Genomic DNA, 22,374 nt, shown 5'->3' on the forward strand with positions numbered 1-22,374 from the left:
CTTGCCGGGGAGGGGGGTGGGTGGCGACGGCGGAAACGACGACGACGGCGACGAGGTGGGCCAGAGCGTGGGGTGAGGATCTCGCGGATCGCGGCGTCTTCAGCGCGTCCTTGTTATGCGTGTGTCACGGGTGTCGAGCCGTTGTCGTGGAGAACAAGTACATGGTCCAAACGACGATATGCATGGGCGCGATGAGCGGTGGACATGGAGGAGAGAGCGGAGGAGCGTGCATCGAAGGAGAGTGAGCGTCGGCGGCGTCATTGATTCTTGTTCAACGCCCCGCAAGCCGCCTTCCTTTCTTCCTTTTCCCCATTGTCCATTGTCTCATTCTCTTCATCTCACGCCCCCATCACCCACCTCGTCTGACATCTGCTCTGACCTCCCCTGTCCTCCTCTGACACTACTGCCACACAACATGGACTGACGTACTGACTCTCAGCAGCATCATGCGCGAATGACTGTCGGTATCAGCGCGGTTAATCGTGTGCCTGCCGTGTCCTTCCGTAGCAACCCACCTTCAAAACGAGTTCACATTCGCCGCATATGTCTGACTCTTAACACATGCTCATTGACAAGAAGCAGCACATACCCATTGGCGAGAAGCAACCAAGCAACCACTCTTCCTTCTCCTCTACCACAACTGCGATATCGCGCCGCTTTCAGCAACTGCCAGCAGATGTCGCGCTGGATACGGAGGGGAAGGCACACGTCACAAGCTGTATCCATAACATCCATACCGACGAGGGACTGGCGAACGAGCGCATCAGCGCCCTCGCAGTCTACTGCTACGACAGTGACAATGTGACCAAGAGCAGGCTCTCCTTCGAAGCACCGATAAACTACGGTCGCAAGGGAGACCCAGAAAACGTGGCATTCCTGTACGGGCTGGCCGAGCCCAAATGGTACGATCCCCCCGCGTGGATCCCATGGGCTCTGCCCAGGTCCGGCGGGGGCGTGTTGTTGCATCCTCGAATGTTCTTACGCATCGCAAATAGCCGTTCGAGCTGCTGGAGAGGACGCGCCCTGGCTGTCGCAAGACCGTGACCATCTGCCTCGTCGACCCGCTCACCCCCGTCCTCTCGACTGCCAACGTCCCGCCGCAGCAACAACTGTAGGCCCGCGAGGCTCCGGACATCGCGGATGACCTGGTCGGACCGGAGAGGGCGCATGCCGTCTCCAAGGAGCTCTTGGAAGAGTGGAGCACAGCGAGAGCCAGAGTGCTGGTCAAGAGCTTGGCCGATGCGGAAGTGCAGCGCGAGGATGCTGCGACGCGAGGAAAAAGCCTGCAAGGGCCAGTAGAAGAGTACATTGTGCGCGCCACTGCACTAGATACAACGCCTGCATACCAGCGTCTCAGCTCATGATTGTGTCGATCTGCCCGGTGAGATAGCGCACGACACCCTCGGGCCCCTCCTTGACCTGCAGGCCGGTGGGGATGCCGTGTGTCTTGATTCCCGGGATGGTGTCGCGCGCGATCTGCTGGATCTGCTCTTGCTCCTCCGGTGTCCACTGCGGTGTCAGTAGCGATCCTCACGAAGGACACACCATGGAGGCGCAGAACTGGGCGTGTGAGCAGATGAACCCAGGCATGCCCACGTACCAAGATCCCAGGCGGGGGCTGGATCGACAGCAACAGCGGCCGGACGCCCTCAATCGCTACCTGTCAGCCGTACCCAAACCCACACCCACTATCAGAGTTGCCGGCATGCACGATCGTGTACCGGTCCTTGACGGCGTCAATCACCTTGCCGATGACCAGCTTTGCGCGCTCGGGCACCGTGTTGACCGACACGAGGTTGACGGGGTCTGTGGGTGCCATGGTCGACTTGTACGTTCTGCAGTGCGGGGGAGAGACGCAAAGCCGCACTGTTTCTCTGCTCGTTATGAGGTGCGGTGGAGATTGAACGAGTCGGACAAGTCCGAGCAATGTTGCTATTGCTGTCGGCTCTTCCGGCCGACCGGCCCGCGACAACTAACGGACATTGCAATGCCGACAATGCGACGCAATCACGTCTTGAGCATTTCTCTCTGACTCACGCCCAGCCGCTTCGTGTTATATCAAGCGCAGCCGTCCCCTTCAGCGACTCCAACCCCCCCATGCTCCCCACCCTCCGCGCAATGTCCTCCTACGCCCGCCTGATCCGCTTCCTCCCCACCGGCGCCAGCAAGCCCGTCATCGGCGAGCCCGTCGACGCCGGCCTCGACGTCGGCATTGCGACGTACGAGGGCAAGCCGGTCGAGGTCAACGTGCTGTCTGGGAACAGCGTGCTCTCCCCCGGCGAGCGGACCGGCTCGACGGCGACCGTCGGCAAGCTCCTCTCCCCCCTGGCCGCCGAGGAGGTCGGCACGATCCGCTGCATCGGCTTGAACGTAGGTCCCACCCCCGAGCCCAGCTGACGCCAGTACGTCGACCACGCGAAGGAGGCCAAGCTGCCCATCCCGTCCGTCCCGACCGTGTTTTACAAGCCCGCGACGGCGCTCGCCGACCCGTTCCCCGCGCCGACAGTGATCCCCAAGTCGTTCGTGGCCGACAACGCGGCCGACTACGAGGCCGAGTTCGTCGTGGTCATCGGCAAGACGGCCAAGAACGTGCCCGAGGACAAGGCGTGGGAGTACGTCGCGGGCTACACGGCAGCCAACGACGTGTCGTCGCGCGAAGCCCAGTTTGCGACATCCCAGTGGTCCTACTCCAAGTCGTTTGACGGCGCGTGTCCCCTCGGCCCGGCGTTCGTCCCCGCCAACCAGGTGAAGGACGTCGCGCAGCTCGAGATCCGCGGAGAGCTCAACGGCAAGGTCGTGCAGAAGAGCAAGCTTGAGTGAGTGCGCGGGTACGAGGGACGGAGTCGCCGAAGCTTGGGCGGCTATACGGTGGGCGGCTCGCAACCCTGATTGCGCGTTGCCGCCCGGCGTGTTTGCGGCTTGACGCGGTTTGCGTTCGACTCGGAGTCGAGCGCGCCTCGCAACCGCGACGTGTAGCAGTGTGCTGTACACGCACTGACACCCCAGCGACCTCATCTTTGGCGTCCCCCGCATCGTGTCCCACCTGTCCCAGGGCACCACCCTGCTGCCCGGCACCATCATCGTCACGGGGTAAGTTCTCGGACGCACGCCGCGACATGCCCGCTGACACGCGCAGCACGCCCGCCGGCGTTGGATGGGCTGCCGAGCCGCGCACCCTCCTGCACGATGGCGACGAGTTCCGCGTCTTCCTGTCTGGCGGTGTGGGCACGCTCATCAACAAGATTGTCGAGGAGAAGTAGGCTGTCCATTGCAGGGGCCGGCCCGGGGCCGAAGATAGAGGTAGCAGGGTGTACGCGATGCATGGCCGGTTTCTTTTGTGCGTCCGAGCCTGCTCGACCAGCCCGCGCGCCTTGAGCACTCCTGGCTGCACCCGGCTCAGTGTACAAGGAGGATGCAACCCGAATCCGAACCCAGCCAGCCCCTCTGCCGGCCATCCGCGGGGGAATGACGACATGGCGACTTGAAACGCTTCACGTTCCAGTGCCTCGTCGCTAACAACCCCAGCAGTTCTCACGATCTGGCACACGCTCGCGCTCGATTGCGTCACCAGCCAGCGGGCCGCAAGCAAGCCGGGGTACTTAACGGGACGGGCGAGCCGCTCTCTCCCCAAGCATCCCCCAACCCATCCACCATGCCCCTCCCCCCGCGCGCCATCATCGCCCTCTCGTCGCAGCACACGCCGCTTTACAAGCCCGACGGCAACGAGACGGGGGCGTTCATCAGCGAGGCACTGGACGCGTACAAGGTCTTCACTGCCGCCGGGTTCGAGGTCGTCTTCGCGTCCGAGACGGGCGACTACACGCCCGACTGGCTCTCCATCCAGCCCCAAGTGCTCTCCGAGGACGACAGGGCGACGTACGACGACACGTCGAGCCCCTTCCGCTCGGCCCTCGACAACCTGTACGCCGCGGCCGACCTCTCGGCGCCGGACGGCTTCGGCGTGCTCTTCGCGTCTGGGGGCCACGCCGCGCTCACCGACTACCCCGACGCCAAGGGGCTCCAGGCGCTCGCGGGCGGGATTTACGCAGCCGGCGGCGTGCTGGCCGCTGTGAGCCACGGCGCCGTCCTCTTCGCCGGCGTCGAGTCCCACGGCCGCCCGCTGCTGGACGAGAAAAGGGTCACGACCTTCACCGATGTCGGAGAGGTCGAGGAGGGCGTGCTCGACGTCATCAAGACGTGGGACAGGCCCACGGCGGAGCAGAGCGTCTTGGCACAGGGCGCCGAGTTTGTCACCCCGCCCACGGGACGCAAGACCGACTCGTTTGAGGTCACCGACGGCCGCATCGTGACCGGCGCCAACTATGCGTCTGCTCGTCCTGTTGCCGAGGCTGCGATCAAAGTGTTCCAGGGGCTGTAGCTTTGGTATGCTGTTTGCTATGTACAGTGCGACAAATGAAGCCGAACTACAAGGGTATATTGACAGTCCAGTGCGGTTCACCTTCTCCATAGTGAGATGACACATATTGATGCTTCTGTGCCCCGAACGAAGCTTGCCTCTAGTCTTGAAACTCGTTCCCAAACTGCTCGGTGGCGAGTCCTGTTCGATTCGCTAGAAGCGCATCACTCCGCTGCTTGGCGGTCTCTGGCCCAATGATTGCCCCACTGAGCATCTCGGGTGAGTTGGGATCGCGCTGCTCGCGCGTCGCCCAGTGGCTCTGCTGTGGTGGGACGTTGGCGGTCGAAATGATCGGAGTGCCGGGATCCACAAGAAATATGGCGATCATCTTGCGGTACCCCGGGCGGGTTTTGTCGACGAGCTCGAACGGCTCGACACGGTGCCCATAGACGTTGGGGAATACGACGAGACGCCCCGGAAGTGTTTGAACTGAGCCGAGCTTCATCCATGGGGAAGGGCCGCAACCGTAGTCGCCAGTGGTTACGCCATACAGCTCCCTGGCCAAAGGGCGATCTACGTGCCGGCGGTCGGGGTTGGAGTAGTCGTTCTGATAGATCGCGGTGTTCAATCCGGGAGCTTGGAACCCCAGACGGCTCTCGGTGATGTTGTCGCTGTCATAGTAGTAGATTGCTGATGCACATATCCGTTCGTTGAGTAGGCCTTCGACATGGAATGACCCTGTTGTGTACTCTGGTTTGTCGGGGGTGAGGAGTATGTTGCCGACAGAGACGATAATTTGGAGACTCCTGCCCACCCAGGGCAGCCTGGTGGGCAGAGGTCGCCGGCTTGAAGAAAACGCCTCCAGGTTTGCGGGGTCGGAGAGTGGCTCGGGTTGAGGAAGCGGGTGTGTCTTCAGAAACCAGTCGTCCTGCTCCCACACCGTGGCGTCGTCCTTCTCTAGCAAATAGTTCGCGGCCTTGCAGCCATAGGACCTTGGATGACGGTTCACGCGCGCCCTTGGGCTTGCGCACAACTGTGGGGTGGTGCACCGCCAGAAGTCTGTCTTGAACCTCGCGCCCATTTTGCGGAACTTCGATGCGTGCACGCCGTGCTCGGTTGTGACACTGTCGTAGGCGGCGGCGAAGAGCGGAAGCGCCTTGTCCAGCAGTTGCTCGACCATTCGGTACACGTCGGCATGCTTGACCGGGTGGATGTTGTTAATGTATCCAGTGAGGTGGGAGTTGCCGTCAGCATCGAGTGCGACATCGGTGGGGAGCCATTGGAACCGAGCTGACATGCCATTTATCGTTGCCATGTATGTATCTTGCTCTCTTTGCTTTCCGATGGGCTGGCCGCAACCGATTGAGTCGAAACAGTTGTCCAGCGTGACTACGCGGTCACGGACGACATGGGTCCGCGCAAAGTCCAGCGCGTAGAGCGACGGCTGGACAATCTTGAGGTTGGTCTCGTTGTGAAGGGGCTGCCAATGATTGGCCTTGTCAGCCGAAGCTTCATGCTCCAGCGGTGCGAGAGCTTCAGCCACTGTGATCCGGAAGGCCTCTGGAAGAGTCTGTTTGAAGACAGCGGCACTGATGTCGAACATGGAGACAATGCCGTGGTTCGCTCGAGAGAATTGAGCCTTCATACCCAGCTCCCAGATACACCAGTGGAACATTTCGTCTGAGAAGCCGACCTCAGTCGTGTAACTCTCGGCGCCAGCGTAGGCAGACCTGAGAGCCTCGAGGCTGCACGTGAAGTCGAAGCTACGTTCGACTGCCAGAAAGTGGCGATAGTAGCTGTATTGTAAGACCTTGTCCTCGTCAAAGACGGCTGTCTCCCATCCTGGCTGATCAGTGACGTTGGCCATGAACTGGAGCATCGCTCGCTCTCGGAGGGTTGGCGGTGGGTCCATACGCCAATCTGCGGCAATGCTCATCGGGAAGTGGGATTGGCGATGGCGCCAGTCGGTAAACATCTTGAGGCTGCAGTCGAGGCCGGGTCGGTCGTCGGCGCGAGATGTGGCTTGGGGTGTAGCTTCGGGGCTAGGGTAGCTCCTCCTCCAAGGGACGGAATCTTCCATCGTGCCGTCTGGAGCAACGACGAAAAACATGGTGAGCAAGTGTGGTACGACGGACAACTCTGCAGTGTAGTGAATAGCTGTCAAGTCGCGATGCCGAGCCCGGTGCTGGCTGATAGTGTGATTCCAAAGTTGTCGCCATTGTCGTTGTCAAGGTGACGACAAGTCAACCCCCTTCAAGTCACACAGTCAGGCACCAGCCCCGCGGCGAGGGCGGGACACGCGATGCCAAACGTCAAGTTCAATGTTCGCATGCCGAAGTCGTCACATCCATCCATCCACCTCGAACCTTGGAAGGCTTGCGCACCTCACTGGTCGAGGGTATTAAGGATAAGCACACTTAACTATGAACGGTCTACGTTCATCCAAAAGACACACTTCTAGGGGCACGTGCACGGGATGTAACCCGAATCACCGAATCAGTCCTTATCGAGGCCGAAATGGAGACCAGTGGAATCCATGTCAGAGAGGCCACATAGTGGGTGGTACATACGGTGCAGTTGGTAAAGTGTTGCTCTGTCAAGGATGGTTTGTATGTACTGCACACCAGGCTAGCCACCACCTTGCTAGTTTCACGGCCGCCTGGAGTTGTCCACTTGTGCATTCAGGTATGGAGAGTAGGTGTAGCATGGTGGTCAGAAGGAGAATACTTAGACGATGGTCAAGCGGCGGCGGCCTCGACGGCGCAGACAGCTACCTTTAGGTGTCTGTGTGGGCGTGCCGGCCCCATCAGATACGCCTTGCGCACCGCTGCCAGCACTCCCTTTAGGGGCGATCGCGCTTGTGCTGGCGACCCAGCTCGGAGTTGCGATAGTAGTAGCTGTGGTGCTACCGGAATCGCTGCCGAGTTCACTGGTAGTGGCGTTGGGCCGAGCGGCAATGATCATAAACTGTGCGTCCGCAGGTGGGGTGGGCAAAACGGACTGCGAGCTGTTGGCGGAGACGATCGACGCGCTTTCGGAGGTTGAAGTGGATGTGAAGGACTCGGTTGACTGCCACCATTCCGTAGTGCTGTCCATCCATGAGTCCTCGGTGGTGCTCGCGGATTCTGAGTCCCATTCGGAGGAAACACTGCTCATGCCATCGTCCCCATCAACGCCGGTGCTCCACGTTGGACTGGCTTGTTCGGACGTCGAGGTACTGGCGGAATTCTCATTCGCATGTGATCCGGTGGAGGTCGGGTCAGCGCTCTGGTCCCAAGACTCTTGCGTGCTGAGTTCGGTCGAGGTTGGCTCGGCGCTCTGGTCCCAGGTTTCTTGAGTGTCCCAGTCGGTTGAAGTCGGCTCTGCGCTCTGGCTCCAAGATTCTTGCGCGCCGAATTGCCCATCGGAAGTGGATGTCTCAAGCCCTGTCGAGGTTGGCTCGAAGGTGGCCCAGCTTGTCGTCGACGTCTGCTCGGCCCAGTCTTCAGTAGCGGGCGGCTCGTCAAGTGCCGTGCCAGTCGCTGTTGATGAGATGTCCTGTTGTGTGCCACTAGGGGATGGGGCGGAACCGTCGACTTCGACTGTCGTGGAGACAACAGAGGCCGTCAACTTCGATTCGAGTGTACCGTCGGTCACATTGAAGGGCGTGTTCGTTCCCGAGGGCTGTCCGTCACCGGAGTCGAAGCCAGTCGGGTGGCCACTGCCTTGCGATTCCGGCTCGCCTAGGTCAGCGCTCGTGCTCGAGGCTGTCGGAGTGGCGGAGACCACATCTGACCATGTCTGTGAAACCTGGGTATCCAGAGTGAACGACTGCGTTCCGTTTGAAGGCGGTTGTACACCGACTGGGCCGGTTAGGCTGGAGACTGTAGTCGCTGAACCCGGGTCCCTCGTTGACGGGGTGGCTTCATCACCTGTCGATCCACCTGTGGACGGTGCAGTCACAGTCGCGTTTGGCTCAAGGTTCGCTGTGGTATGCGTGGACTGGGACAGTGGCGACCTCGATCCAGTGCTCTCCCCAGACGGACTATCCGTCCCAACAGGAGGTGGGACAACAGTCAAGCCCGATTCCGTCGGCGGCTGGTCTTCACCAGTCGGCTCCACACTGCCACTTCCACTATCCGTGATCGACGCAGGCGCTGCAGAATCAGCCGTAGCGTTGGTGGGGATGACGGGTGCTTCTGTTGCAGAGACCTCAGTTGTGATGTTGCCACTGGCGGGGGATATCTCGCTTGCAGGTGGTGCGACTGTTGCGTTGGCGGCAAGCGTCGTAACATTGGAGAGTGGCGTGCCTGTAGCCGTTGCGCTCCCAATAGTTGGTGTCTGGCTGGCAGACCCGGCGGCCGAGTCGCTGGGCAGAGAGGAAGTCAAGACTGTCTCAGAGGACGTAGTTCTCAACACTGAGGAAGTAGGTCCCGGAGCAGGGGTTGCGCGGCCATCGTCAGGGGTGGAGCCTGCATTCGTCGTGGCCGGCGTTGAATCTTGCGTAGGACCTAGCGCTATAGTATCGGTGCCAGTTGGCGTGGGCCCGGTGTAGGTGAAATCGAATCCCTGGGGTCGGACGTAGTCCTGGTCTGCGATGACGGCGATGACGGCCGCCGCACAGAGAGCAGGGTTACTGGTGCAGACGGCTAATGGAACCACGACGGCTCCACCCGCGACCACAATTGGAGTGCAAGCCGGGGGAACACACAGGCCGGGGAAACACGAAGGCGGTACGCACTCGCTCCCGTCGGGTCGTGCGGTTGGCATGGAGGACGAAATAGGTGAAGTAGGTGATTCCGTAGAAGATGTAGTCGATGAATCGCTGGTCGACGAGACAGGGCAGCTCGTGTCCTCCGCCCGTCGCCGTCCAGAGGGATCCTGGCAACGAAGGGAGTCGGGTTCTTGGGTGATCTTAGAAACGATCCATCGCAAGCGATAGATTTCCACCGAGACACCTTTATCCAACCCGTCCTCGTGCGGGTTGTGGACGATTACTCTGAGGTGGAGGTCAGTACTGTTCTTGCAGTGACCAGTGACCTGAAGAATTCACCTGGGGTTCGTATCGGTACTTCGCCCATCCCTCTCAATCCAGTACGCATGGTTCATAGTATTCGTAATAGTCGTGTCTCCGAAGACATGTTGCAACGCCGGTTCCGAGACGTCGCCCAAAACTGTAATGGTAGTGAAGAGGTCGTCTGGGCCGATTCCCGCCCTTTTAAGCATTGGGCTGAACCTATCGAGTTTGCTGCTCTCTTCCTCTGCCGACCCGGTGGGCCACCACACCCGATGAAAGTACTCTTCTTGAACGCCAATGTCAAAGAACATTCTCAGAAACTGTGGGTGGTGGTGTTAAGCACAGAGCAGGGCAAAGTACTTACATCTGCACTCGTCCTGTCGCCCGGAGCTTGTGTTCTGCGGCTGACATAGTCCTGGAACGCTCCTACCCACCTTGATTAGGCATTAGGGATGGTTGGGTTTGCGACAGGAAAACACTCACCAGCCTGCTCCAGGGGTGGCCTCGTATGTCCCCTTCACATCCTCGTACCTGACCCTGTCGCGGCCCCCGACACGCAGTTTGAAGTAGACAGTGTCTGGTCGAGCACTTGGAATGTACTGGAAGACGCTCTTAATCAATTCTTTACCCCTGACAGACTTGGCCAGCATCTGCGTTGGGGCCACGTGCCAGCAGTTCGGACAGTTCTCCTGGATTAGATCTTCAGGTCGAGGCTCCCCATTGATACCGTCTCGCCAGAATAGAGGGATTGCCTCATTCGCAGTTGTAGCAGCAGGCGCAGACGAACTGGTTGTCGATGATGGCGCTTCGCTGGTGATAGGTGAAGGACTGCTGCTTGCAACCTCTGGCTTGTCCTCGGGGCACGTTCCTGTGGGGGTATCGTTCTCATCGCAGCGCTCGCATGTCCAGCGACCGGTTACGGTGCCCCGTTCACTGTCGTACTTCGGCTGGTAGGTGGTCACAAGGTATGTCGGAACGTCGCCCCACTTGTAGCCGGGGAATCTGCTATAGACGACCCAGTGATTCATCCTGATGTAGGCCACGAATTTGCGTCGGGTGCAAGAGATCGGGCTTCCCCCAGAGCCCAGAATGGGCAAGTACTGCCTGGTTGGGCATTTTTCGCCGTCTCCTTCAGCCTTGCTCAGCACTGTTTCAATGCCGTAGCCGATCCCTTGCCACTCAGGCGTCTGGCGGATCAGGCCCGCGACCAGGTTCTCTTCATCTGGAGCGCCACTTGACATCTTGAACGAGGGTTGGTCGGTCCATTCCACCGAGGATGCAGGGGTGCAATCTTGTCCTTTGCAGCATTGGGTCGGGGGGGTCCAGATCGCTTCCGCATTTTCGTCGCGACCATAGTCCCACTTGACGATGTACTCTCTGTCCCTGAGAATGCCCATGGGGAGGGCGTCCTCACTTGGGGCCTTGACTCTCACAACGCCAGTCATCTGGGCTAGGGTTCAGCAGTACTTCCACGACGGGTGAGCGTGAGCACATACGGATGAGTTGCGACTGGGCAAGTCTAGTGTGCTGAACTCAGTGCTCCCAGGAGCGCCGACGTCGGCGCTCGCAGAGGCATTGATCTCAGCAGTCACCTGCTGGGTGGGCAGGATCGCTGCCAGCAAGGGCAGCCATCGAAGTAGGATCATGTGGGTGGTGGGCGATTGTGCGTTTGGGAGGGGACCGCAAGGTGCTGCTGGACGATTCTAAGAGTAGAAGAGCCGGTCGGAGGACTCTGTTAGTTGCGACCAATTGACTGGGCGGTTGAGCACCCCCTTTATACGATGACGTCCACCGACGCGATTGTAGGCTACGACGCGTCGTCACGATGTCAACATGCATCCCAAGAGCCTTCGAAACTCGACGACCAGGAAAGCGACGTCACGTCTCCGCCAGCATCGCGGTGAGCGGGGCCGTCGTGCCTTCGTCAGCGCTGTTGGCTGCCCAGACGCCTTTGAGCGTGTCGGCCCATGACGACCAGGAGACAAGGGGTAGCAGTCCCACCAGAAACCTTCCTAATGGCTTCCATTCAACCCCGCCTGCAGCTGTCACCTACGGACAAGTCCTCCTCTCCTAGTCAGTGCCTGTATCGGTAAGACATAGAAGCCTCGGGTGGATGAGCTCGAGTGGGTGCAACTGCAACGCGTCTTGGTTCCAACCGACCTCAGCCTTGACGTACAAAGCCTGTCCATCGAGTCGCGAAGGCACCGTTGCGACTTGGACTGATACTTGGGGGTCCAGAGTTCCCGGTATGCCAAGCGCGTCAGTGACGGCGCCGGTCTGCTCATAGTGGTATGTCGGTATCATGGTCAGTGTCCTTAAGGGTCGACTGTTTGTGGGGCAAGGAGTAGTGATGCAAGAGTTTCGTGTCAAGTTGACCCCATCCAGGTTAGTACGGGGACGCGTATCGACGCGTTGTTGGTGCGAGAGAGCGGAATCAGGTGAGCGGTGAAGTTGAGGACTTGGGGCAAGCAGGACGTGTCGGCTGGACTTGGTTGGTGCAGTTTGGACCTGGGTTGATTTAGGCAAGCAAGTTGATGTATCGTAGACGAGGGGAGTCATGAGTTGGGGTGGTGAACGGGGGCAAGGAAAGGTCGGCGGCCTGTCGTTCGACATCATCGACGCGTCCCAATGCGATCTGGGTTCCGGTGCCTGTGCCAGCAGCTTGTTGCAAGATCGTTGGGCGAGATCTGCCGCTGACGCAGAGGGAGCCCAGATCTCCACACATGCCCCTTTTACCCCCTTTTTACCCCGGGAACGCCAACCCCGGTGTGCGTCTCACCTGGGCGAGGCACGAGTGCGGACGGTTCGAGCTGTTGTTGCCCTTGTCACCATTGCGCGCCCAAAGTCGACACAAGATTTAGGTTTTCCCCAAACCGGATGGGCAGCGACAACGTCCTGATGCGAGGGGTCAAGGAGGGGAAGTTGTAGCCATGATGATGCAGGGGTGAAGGATGTTTACAAGAGGAGAGACGAGAGAGGAGAGAGGAGAGAGGAGAGAGGAGAGAGGGAAGGACCTTGTCACCATGACAACCAGCCCGTTGTTTGTCACATCGGGGTTTATGTGGGTGGTCGATATAAAAGCGACGAGCCCAAAGTGTATGCACGTGTATGTGGTATATGTGGTATATGTGGAATACATATGTGGTATATGTGGTATAGTGGTCTGTTGTCGCCAACCCGAAGAACGCGCGACAGCGGACAAGGCTTCAGACATGCCGCGTGCCAGACGGTCAAACGCGTGACCCCACTCGAACCCTTCACGCGTGCGAAAGGTACAAGGGGGATGCCCTGCGGCCGACACCGCCGCTGGGTCTCGCGAACGGCGCTGAGCAGGAGTGAGGGACGGAGGAGGTGCGGGGAGGGAGACTGTAGCAGCACAGTAGAATGGGAAAAAGGAGAGCGGGGACACTGCAAGAGAGGGGGGGGGGGGGATCGGGCATCCGAACCAATCGTCGAAGTCACCCTCGTCCAACGAGAAGATTGAGAATCAGGAATTTGGACTTGGAGGTTCTTGCCGCTCTTGTTGCCTGGCCTTAGAGGTAGACCTACGTAAAGAGGACTTGTGCAAGATATATGGGTTTGGGCATTTCCTGGAAGAAGAGGTTGTTGCCGCGGAGTGGTTTGACCATCGCGGAGTGCATTCTTGGCACACTCTGCTGCATTGCGTAGTGACGTCATGAGGATCATATGTAAACAATGGCCGAACTCAATGTCAACACTGTCTCTTTTGACCATAACCCACCTCCCACCGTCATGGACAATGCGGCGGTCAACACTCAACGCCCAGGCCTCGACTGTGCGGTCGACCGCTACCTTAGGCATTTGACACGGCCTGCCAGCTGCTTCCCAATGGCGCTCCTCCTGGATTGGTCTATGAACCGACCGCCAACGCTGAGAGAACGGGTGATGCTCCGGTTCATGGACAGCGTCACCGATGCAACCGGCTGGGAGGACGCCGTCTTTGATCAAGAGCAAATCGATTCGTACTGGCACGGCCGATTCAAGCTTGCCGCCATAGCCGATATCAAGCCGACCCGAGACGAGGAGAAAACCCCCGAGTTCGACACAACGACCAGCCGGGGACATGTCGGCTTCTCGCGAAGCATGTTTGACTGGTGTATCTGGGAGCTGCAAGCCAAGGTACCCGAATACCGGTCAACAGGTGCCGTCAGCGTATACTACATGAATGCTGCCGTTTTCAAGAAGGACCTCCTTACGCTCCGCGAGTCGGTCGCCGAATCTCTAAGTCCTCTTGAAGAAGAGGCTTTTAAATACCAGTCGGTGCATTGGCAACCAGGGCACAACGAGACGAATCTCAAGGTTGTTCAACCGGCACTCTACGCGCTCGAGTACGACCGGACTCGGGTCATTCGGGACGGCATTGTCACGAAAGAGAATTGCCTTCACCTCATCGGCCGAGGCGAAGTACTTCGTGGTCCCTCATCTGAACAGACGTGGTCTCTGTATGCCGCCGAGCTGTCACGACGGTTTCAACTTCTGCCCTCCGAGGTTCAACTGGACTCCAATGGTAACTCGCATATCACGGGCTACATCAACAATGTGCACCCAGTTAAGCACGCTGGGGTGTATCAAATCATTGAGCAGATCATCGACGAGGCATTGCCTTTGCTCAAAGCGGCTTGCAACAGCGTCCGACCATTTCCAGACCCAGATGGCCCGAGATTCCCGGACCCTAACCAACGCTGCCTGGATCCTAACTTTTGCCAGAATGCGGGCGAGAAATCCGAATGGGGATTTATCGAGAATCAGGGCTGCAAGCCAGAGAACTACCGCTACGTTGATGGTGCGCCAGCGTCTCCCACGACCGAAGAGATGGCGGAATGGTTCTCGAGGACACATCCTGTTGTTCAGCCTGAGCCGTTCGATTCAACCGCGGCTCGAGACGCATTCCTGGGTGTCCACAAGTATGACGCCCCAGCTCCCTGGGGCAGAACCTGGTGGGACGTTCCAAGTTATTGTCTCAGTCGGCAACATTCTCCTCACGCCGGAGAAGCCCAGGTATACCAGCGGGGCTTTCCATATCGAGGGTCTCCTGAACGAGCGCATCTGCGCCTCAGCCCTCTACTACTACGACAGCGACAACATCACCGACACCCGACTGGCCTTTGAGGGCGAGGGGCACATCAACAATCTATGGATATACCCCGACAGCGTCCAGGACCCCTACAGCATCGATCGGGAGTGGTCCAAGGAGCTCTTTGGCGGGACACTAGGTGCGACAGCCTGCTCAGGCCATCAGTTCATCAAGCTGGGGGCGGTTCAAACTCGGCCTGGCCGCCTAGTCGTCTTCCCCAATGTCCTAGCCCATCGAGTGGAGCCGTTCGAACTTGCCGACAAAACGCGTCCCGGCCATCGCAAGGTGGTCGCCATCTTCCTCGTCGATCCGGTGACCCCGATCATATCCACGGCCAATGTGCCGCCTCAGCAGAGGTCCTGGGCGAAGGACCAGTCGCAGATGTTTGGAGCGGCAGTCACAGGTCTCGAGACGGCGCACGACATTGCCGAAGAGCTGATCAAAGAGAGGTCAAACATGGCCACCGGGCAGATTGGGTGGGGAACGGTGGATTGAGGGTACGGGAGGTTGCAGAGTATACGTGCCCATGAACGGTTGACGAGACTCATGACGGGGTCGCAGCAGCATTGGGACGCCCAAACGCCCTATCAACACTCACCAACGTCGTGGAGCTGAATTGGCACTACTGCAACTCAGTTGCGAGCAGCTCTTGGAAGCAAGATCGGGCACAAACAGGCATCCGAAGTCGAGTGTCCGGCTGCGTGGGCCGGAGGCGACATATGTAGGTACATATGAGCTGATAGCAAACCCGATTAGTGAGCGATGAGGACTTGCATGAGAACAGCCTCCGTGGGGACGGACACCTCGAACCCGGTGCGCAGGAGTCGGGCGCAAGAGTCGGGCAACGCAATGCCGATTCCCCCACCAGAGAGGCTGGGGCATGGTGCCCGTGGGGGGCGCAAGGCGATCACCATCGACTCCGTGGACGGGCTCATCCCTGTCCCTCACTGACAGTATGCCGGTGCGCTGCTGGGTCCGGGAGATTCCGGCTCGTAAGGAACTGGCCCATTTCTGGAGCGGCAGCTTTGTGGCGTTTGAACGTCGTTGCGTGTGGCGGATTGGTGTGGCGGATTTCTGTGGCGAACAATTCAAGCCCCCGACGCCTCTGATGCCTCTGCAAGCCGGGCATGAGTCGGGTGAGGACACTTCACCCCGTTTCAGGAGGAGCTGGGGCTAGGAGCAACCCTCATCTCCAATGCGCCGCCCCTCGCCACCGCCGTGTGAATGCGTCAAAATAAAAACGAGTTGGTGCACAGGTCGAGGGGAGGACAGGCGTTGCTGCGAGAACGGGGCACCTTCGTCATTGCCTGGAACGGGGTTGTGCCAATGGACGCGTCGCCTAGGCTCCCTTTCTTGGTGGGGTTGATATCCACGGAGATGAAACGCGCAAACACTAACGCACCTTCGGGACGGCACAGAAGTGGTGTGGGGAGTCAAGACGAAACTGTCGCACCATGCCACTGGTAGGGTGCCACAGGCACTACCACTAGCCTGTACGACACTGCCTATCCCGTCCCCTCCTCTACATTCGGTGTAACTAGCATCACCATCCTCAGTTAGATCCCTATCGAATGTATCGTCTTGAACTCTCTACGTCTCTAGCCACGGAGGCACCGTTTGAGTCACCACAGGTCGTCGATCTCAAGCACAGCACCATCCGCGCCGTCACAGGCCACGACAGAAACACAAGTCGACTGGCTGCTGTCGGTGGCCTTGCTTCGCTGGGTGAGGCCTTGTTTCCATGGACGGCAGTTCTGAATGCTCCGTCGCCCAATGTATCTTCTGGGCTCTGCAGAATTGAGAACTGGACGCGCTCCAACATCCGCGTGAGTGGACGCATCCCTGAAGGGTGGCGCCGGCGGCTTCGGGAGAGCCGGTATGCATGACGCGTTTCCAGAAATGTGCAGTTGCGCCGGGAGGGCAAAAGGCGGAAGCGAGCGCACCGTGCCATGCTTTCGCGGCTGTTGTCAGGGGGCGAGGTGTGCTCATGTCCGCGCCGAGAGGAGCGCGTTTCATGGAGCCTCTGGGGGAAGCATAAACCTGCCGAGCTGCACAACCGACGTGACACGAGGTACATACACGCGCCGCGTATAGTGAGGTTAATCGTAAATCGGTTGAGGTTGTTCGACGCCCCGGTGCAGGGGCAGCAGCAGCAGTGCACGCCCAACATATCCCCGACGAGTGTTACAGCAGCACAGCTTGATGCCAGGAACGCTCCACGGCGCAAGCACAACGCGTGTGGTGCGCGCCGGCGGCGTCTTCATGCTCGTCGTAGCCGGTGGAAAGGCCGTCGCGGACCGCGGTCCGTCGTGCTCTCGGCCCTCAGGCGCAACATCACGCCCGCGAGGCAGCTCATATCATGCGCAGAGAGAGAGCGTGTGTGTATGTTCGGGAGGGGGGGGGGGGAGCGCCGAGGAGTGAGGTGGGCGCTCGGGCAAGACGCCTGCGACGACCGCCAGGCCATCTTGACCGACGCTCAACAGAGTCCCAGGCGGCAACCTCCCTGCGCGTCCATGCCGTACAGACTTGGAGAGGCAAGTCGCGTCTCGGCCCGTCGTGGGCAGGAGCCTGTTTGAGAAGCAGTCTTGGCGCACGTCGTTGCGGCGCGGAGGGGGCTAACTTCGGAGGCAAGGGAGCGTCGTCGCGTGGGGCAGTCTTGATAGCTACGTGAAAGCAAGAAGTTAACAATGACGAGACGCTCCGTGTGGTCGACATCCTGACTGGCGAGATGGCGATCACCAAAGTCACGTGCCGGCAATCATCTCCCGTCAAGACAGCGCTCTCACACTCCTCCCAACCTCCCCCAGCACACTCTAAGAGTAATGAGTGATGCATATGTCTAGCCGGCATCCCACCAGCCGTCTATTTTAGTAGCGCCGCAGCGCCTACTCGAGCCCCGCGCCCTTGTTGCCGCCCGCAGCCTCCCACTTGCCGATCGCCTCGAGCGTCTTGGTCCTGACCTCGTCGGCGGTCGTGTTCTTGCCGAACGCGTCGACAAACTGGCCGAGCGGGTCCATGAGGTAGAAGAAGATGGAGTGGTCGACGAGGTAGTCGTCTGTCGCCTTTGCGTCTGGCGGCGTGGAAAAGTAGACGCGGTAGCTCTTGCACACGCGCTTGACGGCGTCATAGTCGCCCGTGAGGCCGACGAGGCGCGGGTGGAACTCGGAGACGTAGTGCTTGACCGCTTCGACCGAGTCGCGTGCCGGGTCGACCGAGACGAAGACGGGCGTCACGATCGGCCCCTTGATCTTGTCGACTGCGCTCACGACCTCGGACATCTTGTCCAGCTCCTCGGGGCAGATGTCGGGGCAGTTGGTGAAGCCAAAGTAGATCAGCGTCCACTTGCCCCGCAGGTCCTGCTCGCTGAAGGGCTGGCCGTCGTGCGAGGTGAGCTGGAAGGGACCGCCGATCTGCGGGCGGCCGACCGACTTGTTGGCAAGCTCCTCCTCTGTTGCTTGTCAGCTAGGCTCGGGAAGGAGGTGGAGCCACTCACGCCGTCTCTTCTGGACCTTCTCCTTCTCGTTGGTAAAGTAGACATAGAGGCCGACGCCGGTGACGATGAAGAGGGCCGCGGCCTTGAACGTGAAGGGCTGGGAGGGTTAGCGAGGTCTGCAGCTCAGAGAACCCGCTCGACTCACGCCGACGGCCTCAGCGTTCTTGGTCCTCGCAGACGCCTTGACATCCTCGTCCATCTGTCCGCTGGGGCCAGCCGGCGTGGGGGCCGCAGGCTTCTTCTCGTCCGAGTACATGCGGAGGCCGAGACGCGACGACGACGCGACGGGCGCGGCGGCGCGGGCGGCGTAGGCCGGGCGGGCGACGCCGCGGGCCATAAGGGGCGCCTCGATGGCCCTCGAGGCGCGGAGGAGCGACGTGCGGAGGGACATTGTGGGTTTGAGTGGTTGTTGAGAGTGACAGAGTCGATGTGAAGGAGCAGGTCGGACAAACGAGATGACGGAGCAGGGCTCGGCGAACATTTTGCTCCCGTCGGCTTGAGCCATTCGGACTCATGCCGCACAACCCACGACCGACAGCGACAACGACAACGACGGCCACGACAATTGCCTCAACGCAGCGATACATATTGCCTCGGGTCAGGAAACGCTGCATTCGGCCGCCCAGGGCCCCAGATTTACTTCCTACACTGTCCCCGCGCTAACCGGTACGGAGAATGACGTGCACGCCAGAGTCGGACACGATGATGGGCGAGAGCTCGCCGACCTCGAGCGCGTAGGTGCCGTCCTGTGGGTCAAAGTAGACGCAGGTACGCGGCAGGGGAGGGAGCTTGTCAGTAACACACCTTGGATAAACAGCAGACTCAACCCACCTCGAAGCTCTTCTGCATCTGGCCGCGGCCGAACCAGCCGAGGTCGCCGCCCTTGCGCGCCGACGAGCAGTCCGACTCGGTGCTCGCGATGCGCGCGAACTCGGCGTGGCGCTGCTCGGGGCTCAGAGGGCCGAGGGTGGCGATGTGGCCCTCGATGATCTCGCGCGCGTCGTCGAGCGAGCGGGTAACGTTGGCCTGGGTTGTTAGCTGTGATCGTGGAAGCAGCACAGGAAGTCGCGGCGCAGGGGCCAAGGTCGCAGCTGGAATGCGAGACATGAGGCTTGACAGCAGCAGATACACAGCTGTCTCGTCCAGGTGCAGCACACCCCCGTCGACCCCACTCGGTCCCGCGCTTCCCTCGCTCGCTCACTCACCTGCTTCCACGAGCTGGGCCTTCTCGAGCCCGAGTGCTTGGCCAGAATGTGGCTAGCCCTAACCTGCCCTTCAGGCTTGGAGCCGCCGCCAGCGAGGTACTTGGCAGCGCCGGGGAGCGCCTGGACCTGCGAGTCGGAGAGGCCCTCGGGGGCCTCCCATGTCGACTGCGAGGTCTGCGCGTTGTAGAAGTAGGGCAGCTGGCGCGAGTTTGAGAAACGGACTTCCCAGCCGGACGACATTGTGTGTGATCTGCGTGTGGGGGATGAGGTTGGCGAGGAGAGATGAGATGGAGAGGAATGGACCAAAGGATCGAAGAGATGTGCGTGCTGCTCATGTCATTGTCGTCATGGCAACTTGCAGCCACGTGCTCGATTAGCGGAATCAAATGCCCTAATTAACTCTTCACCGCCTTAATCTCCGAGTTGTAATCAACCTGGCGAGTTTTGAAATTGGCCGGCACGCGCCTCGCCTTGACTTCGGTCGTAACGTAACCGTCTCCGTCATCGCATCTCTCTACCCTCTCTCTCCCATCTCACTCTTCACTCGCGGGCGCCGACCGAGCACGACAATGTCACTGCTCGAGATAGCGCTCCCGCTCCTTCTCCTCGCGCTCCTTGTCGTCCTACTCCGCTCGGCCCCGGCAGTCGTCGCATCGTCAAATCCAAAGGCGCGGTACAAGCTTCCCTCGCCGGCCGCGGCGTATCGGCTGTCCCGGCGCGCGGATTGGGTCGTCGAGCGGCACGGGATCACGCTCTCGGCGAGCACGGGCGGACTCAACTCGCTCCCGAAACGCGTGCTGGCCAGCATCGGAGCGCGCAGCAGGGACAAGGTGCTGTGGTTCTACGACGCCGGTGTCGTCGTCTCTGTCGCCGGAATCGCGGTCGGCATCCTCGGCGCGATCTGGGCGCTCGGGCGCGTGTGGTGGGCCGTGTGGGCCGAAGCGGAGGCGCATGCGCGCGTCCAGCACGCCGCGGGGGCCGGCCTGAAACCCCGAGCTGGGGAGGGGCTGGACGCGGCGGCCGAGGGCGCCGCAAGGATCATCAAGCGCGCGGTCGTCGATGCGGTGGCCAAGCATGCCTCGGGGATCGGGAAGAGAGATGCGCCCCCACCGCAGCTGCATTCGGCTGATGGCGGGCTGCAGCCTTTGGTGGGTCGGGTTGCGGGGGACGGCGCTGACTGCAGATCCCCGGCATCACGACACCGCTGTCGCACCTCCCGACGTTGGTCCTCGCGCTCGTTGTCGCCGAGTTGATACACGAAGCGGGCCACGCGCTCGCCGCGGCCCTCGATGACGTTTCGCCAGCCAAATTCGCGCTCAACCTCCACCTCGTGCTGCCGAGCGCCAGCGTCATCTTCCCCGCCAATGCGGTCGACTACCTTCCTTTCAAGGCGCACGCACGGCTGGCAACCGCTGGGCCGTGGCACAACCTTGTCCTATGGTTGGCATTGTTTGCACTCGGTGGGCTTAGCCCCCTGGCGTGGGGCAACAGTCTCGCCGAAGGAAGGGCGGTCGTGGCCGTGGCACAGGTGCGTGGCAGCTGGGCTACGCCGGAGGGAAGCTGACCACCTCGCAGGATTCCGAACTACGAGCACATCTCCGACCAGGCGACATCCTCACCCACGTCGACGACATCTTCCTCGGCGGCAAGGAGGACATTTGGACCAAGTACCTCACTGGCCAGCCAATTCCTCTCGGCACCCCAGCCCCGGCAGAGCCAAACGGGTGGTGTGTGTCAAAGTACGAGTTTGACGACGCCCCGCGTGCGCCCTGCGCTGCCCACCACCTCGTCGGTTTCGTCCGTGCAGAACACGGCGGCGGATCAGAAACGCACTGTCTAGCAGCACACAACATCATCTCGATGCCGTCAACCGAGTGCCACTGCCCCCTGTCACACATCTGCGTCAATCTCTCCCCACTAGAACACATCCTGCGCATCAGGACAAAACGCGGGAGCAAGCGCGACGTTGTGCTGTGGTCTGGCGATAAGGAGGCGGTGCTGCAGCAGGTTGAAGTGGGGACCAAGGTCCCCCGGTTCTGGGGAGCAGGGACGCGCTGGGCCGACCTATTCCTTGCGTGAGTCTAACTGTGCGAGCTGCGCTGACGCTCAGGTACCTCAAGATGGTGACGCTATCGCTGTTTGTTTTCAACCTCCTACCACTGCCATCAACAGACGGCATTCATCTCCTCAACGCGGTCCTCCAGTCACGGGGACACCAGCTTTCGAGGCCGGCGCGGCAGCTTGTCACCAACTCGTCCAGCCGGCATCCCACCATCAACCTGTACCGGTATGATGAGGGGTCCGACTCGGACGACAGCGCTGGTGGGCCAGGTACCGGCGGTGGCGGGGAGCCGGCGTGGGCGACTGGCCGCGGCCGTCGCGAAGAGGTGTGGGCGCGTCGCCTGCGACGCGTGGTCGAGGGCTCGATGAGTGCGCTCCTCGCGGCATGGGCGCTGGGCTGGGCGATGCTAGCATTGCTGCGGTCGAGTTAGTAGAGGAGTAGTATGTGTATGCATCTTGCTGCGAGCGGCAGCGGATGAGACGTAGCGAAGAGGCTTGCTGTGGCGTGCTGTGAGATAGTCTGCTTAAAGTCGTGCGACGAGTCCCGGAGACACGTGATTTCCTCTCAACACCACCTCTTGATAGCTCAGTTGGTAGAGCGTCGGACTGTAATAGGTTACACTTCAATCCGCAGGTCCTGTGTTCGAATCACAGTCAGGAGAACGGATAGGATTCTATCTTTTGGCTGCGTGATGCCGTGGAAGAGCGCCGAGACGCTGAAGACGAGCCAGTGAAAAGTCACATGTTACACATTGCGCCGATCGAAAAGTGCCACTTGCGCCGATCTGCCCATGTCTCACAATGGTGGCACAACACAATCGCTTTCAGCTGTCTCACTAACTAACAAGCGACCATTGCAAGACACCGATGAGTGGAATGACTGCGGGCGGACGCGGCCGAAGTATTGGCCGGAGGGGGCCCGCGCTGCAAGCCCTCGCACAGGGTCAGCCTCGCTTGGCGCGCCTCGCACCACCTCTCGCCCCTCGCAACCCTCAAACCTGCACCCAAGGCAACGTGGCGGAGTGGTTAACGCGGTTGACTCGAAATCAACTTCCTTCGGGAGCGCATGTTCGAATCATGTCGTTGTCGGGTAGCTCTGCGGAGCGTATCTGTTTTGCGATGCGTGCACGCAGTGTTTTATTGGACAGTGCGGTGGCGTTGACGAGC

At 60.3% G+C, this 22,374-nt stretch overlaps 8 protein-coding genes and 2 non-coding genes across 10 annotated transcripts; 6 read left to right on the forward strand and 4 right to left on the reverse strand.

Moving 5' to 3' along the window:
* Nucleotides 1–1,353: 1,353 nt before the first annotated feature.
* Q8F55_003161 (uncharacterized protein) lies at nucleotides 1,354–1,819 on the reverse strand (the record flags this gene model as incomplete). Its single annotated transcript, XM_069351712.1, has 3 exons — nucleotides 1,354–1,509; nucleotides 1,601–1,656; nucleotides 1,690–1,819. 3 exons carry the CDS (start codon nucleotides 1,817–1,819, stop codon nucleotides 1,354–1,356), a joined length of 342 nt encoding a protein of 113 aa, XP_069212098.1.
* A 278-nt stretch (nucleotides 1,820–2,097) lies between these two features.
* On the forward strand, nucleotides 2,098–3,260 carry Q8F55_003162 (uncharacterized protein; the record flags this gene model as incomplete). The annotated part of the gene is made up of 4 exons (XM_069351713.1): nucleotides 2,098–2,370; nucleotides 2,404–2,816; nucleotides 3,007–3,090; nucleotides 3,137–3,260. 4 exons carry the CDS (start codon nucleotides 2,098–2,100, stop codon nucleotides 3,258–3,260), a joined length of 894 nt encoding a protein of 297 aa, XP_069212099.1.
* Nucleotides 3,261–3,652: 392 nt separating this feature from the next.
* On the forward strand, nucleotides 3,653–4,378 carry Q8F55_003163 (uncharacterized protein; the record flags this gene model as incomplete). Its single annotated transcript, XM_069351714.1, has 1 exon — nucleotides 3,653–4,378. One exon carries the CDS (start codon nucleotides 3,653–3,655, stop codon nucleotides 4,376–4,378), a length of 726 nt encoding a protein of 241 aa, XP_069212100.1.
* A 139-nt stretch (nucleotides 4,379–4,517) lies between these two features.
* Nucleotides 4,518–6,467, reverse strand: Q8F55_003164 (uncharacterized protein; the record flags this gene model as incomplete). The annotated part of the gene is made up of 1 exon (XM_069351715.1): nucleotides 4,518–6,467. One exon carries the CDS (start codon nucleotides 6,465–6,467, stop codon nucleotides 4,518–4,520), a length of 1,950 nt encoding a protein of 649 aa, XP_069212101.1.
* Nucleotides 6,468–14,280: 7,813 nt separating this feature from the next.
* On the forward strand, nucleotides 14,281–14,943 carry Q8F55_003165 (uncharacterized protein; the record flags this gene model as incomplete). Its single annotated transcript, XM_069351716.1, has 1 exon — nucleotides 14,281–14,943. One exon carries the CDS (start codon nucleotides 14,281–14,283, stop codon nucleotides 14,941–14,943), a length of 663 nt encoding a protein of 220 aa, XP_069212102.1.
* Nucleotides 14,944–17,333: 2,390 nt separating this feature from the next.
* On the reverse strand, nucleotides 17,334–18,332 carry SCO1 (Cu-binding protein; the record flags this gene model as incomplete). Its single annotated transcript, XM_069351717.1, has 3 exons — nucleotides 17,334–17,896; nucleotides 17,942–18,038; nucleotides 18,087–18,332. 3 exons carry the CDS (start codon nucleotides 18,330–18,332, stop codon nucleotides 17,334–17,336), a joined length of 906 nt encoding a protein of 301 aa, XP_069212103.1.
* Nucleotides 18,333–18,600: 268 nt separating this feature from the next.
* Nucleotides 18,601–19,386, reverse strand: pin1 (peptidyl-prolyl cis-trans isomerase Pin1; the record flags this gene model as incomplete). The annotated part of the gene is made up of 3 exons (XM_069351718.1): nucleotides 18,601–18,687; nucleotides 18,773–18,967; nucleotides 19,147–19,386. 3 exons carry the CDS (start codon nucleotides 19,384–19,386, stop codon nucleotides 18,601–18,603), a joined length of 522 nt encoding a protein of 173 aa, XP_069212104.1.
* A 329-nt stretch (nucleotides 19,387–19,715) lies between these two features.
* Nucleotides 19,716–21,638, forward strand: Q8F55_003168 (uncharacterized protein; the record flags this gene model as incomplete). Its single annotated transcript, XM_069351719.1, has 4 exons — nucleotides 19,716–20,294; nucleotides 20,330–20,674; nucleotides 20,722–21,221; nucleotides 21,257–21,638. 4 exons carry the CDS (start codon nucleotides 19,716–19,718, stop codon nucleotides 21,636–21,638), a joined length of 1,806 nt encoding a protein of 601 aa, XP_069212105.1.
* Nucleotides 21,639–21,782: 144 nt separating this feature from the next.
* Q8F55_003169 lies at nucleotides 21,783–21,869 on the forward strand. The gene has a single exon. It is a non-coding gene; the product is annotated as a tRNA-Tyr (tRNA).
* Nucleotides 21,870–22,215: 346 nt separating this feature from the next.
* Q8F55_003170 lies at nucleotides 22,216–22,296 on the forward strand. Its single transcript has one exon. It is a non-coding gene; the product is annotated as a tRNA-Ser (tRNA).
* Nucleotides 22,297–22,374: the final 78 nt, after the last annotated feature.

This window comes from Vanrija albida, assembly GCF_041260175.1.
Source record: "Vanrija albida strain AlHP1 chromosome Unknown contig_2, whole genome shotgun sequence".
Taxonomy (NCBI): domain Eukaryota; kingdom Fungi; phylum Basidiomycota; class Tremellomycetes; order Trichosporonales; family Trichosporonaceae; genus Vanrija; species Vanrija albida.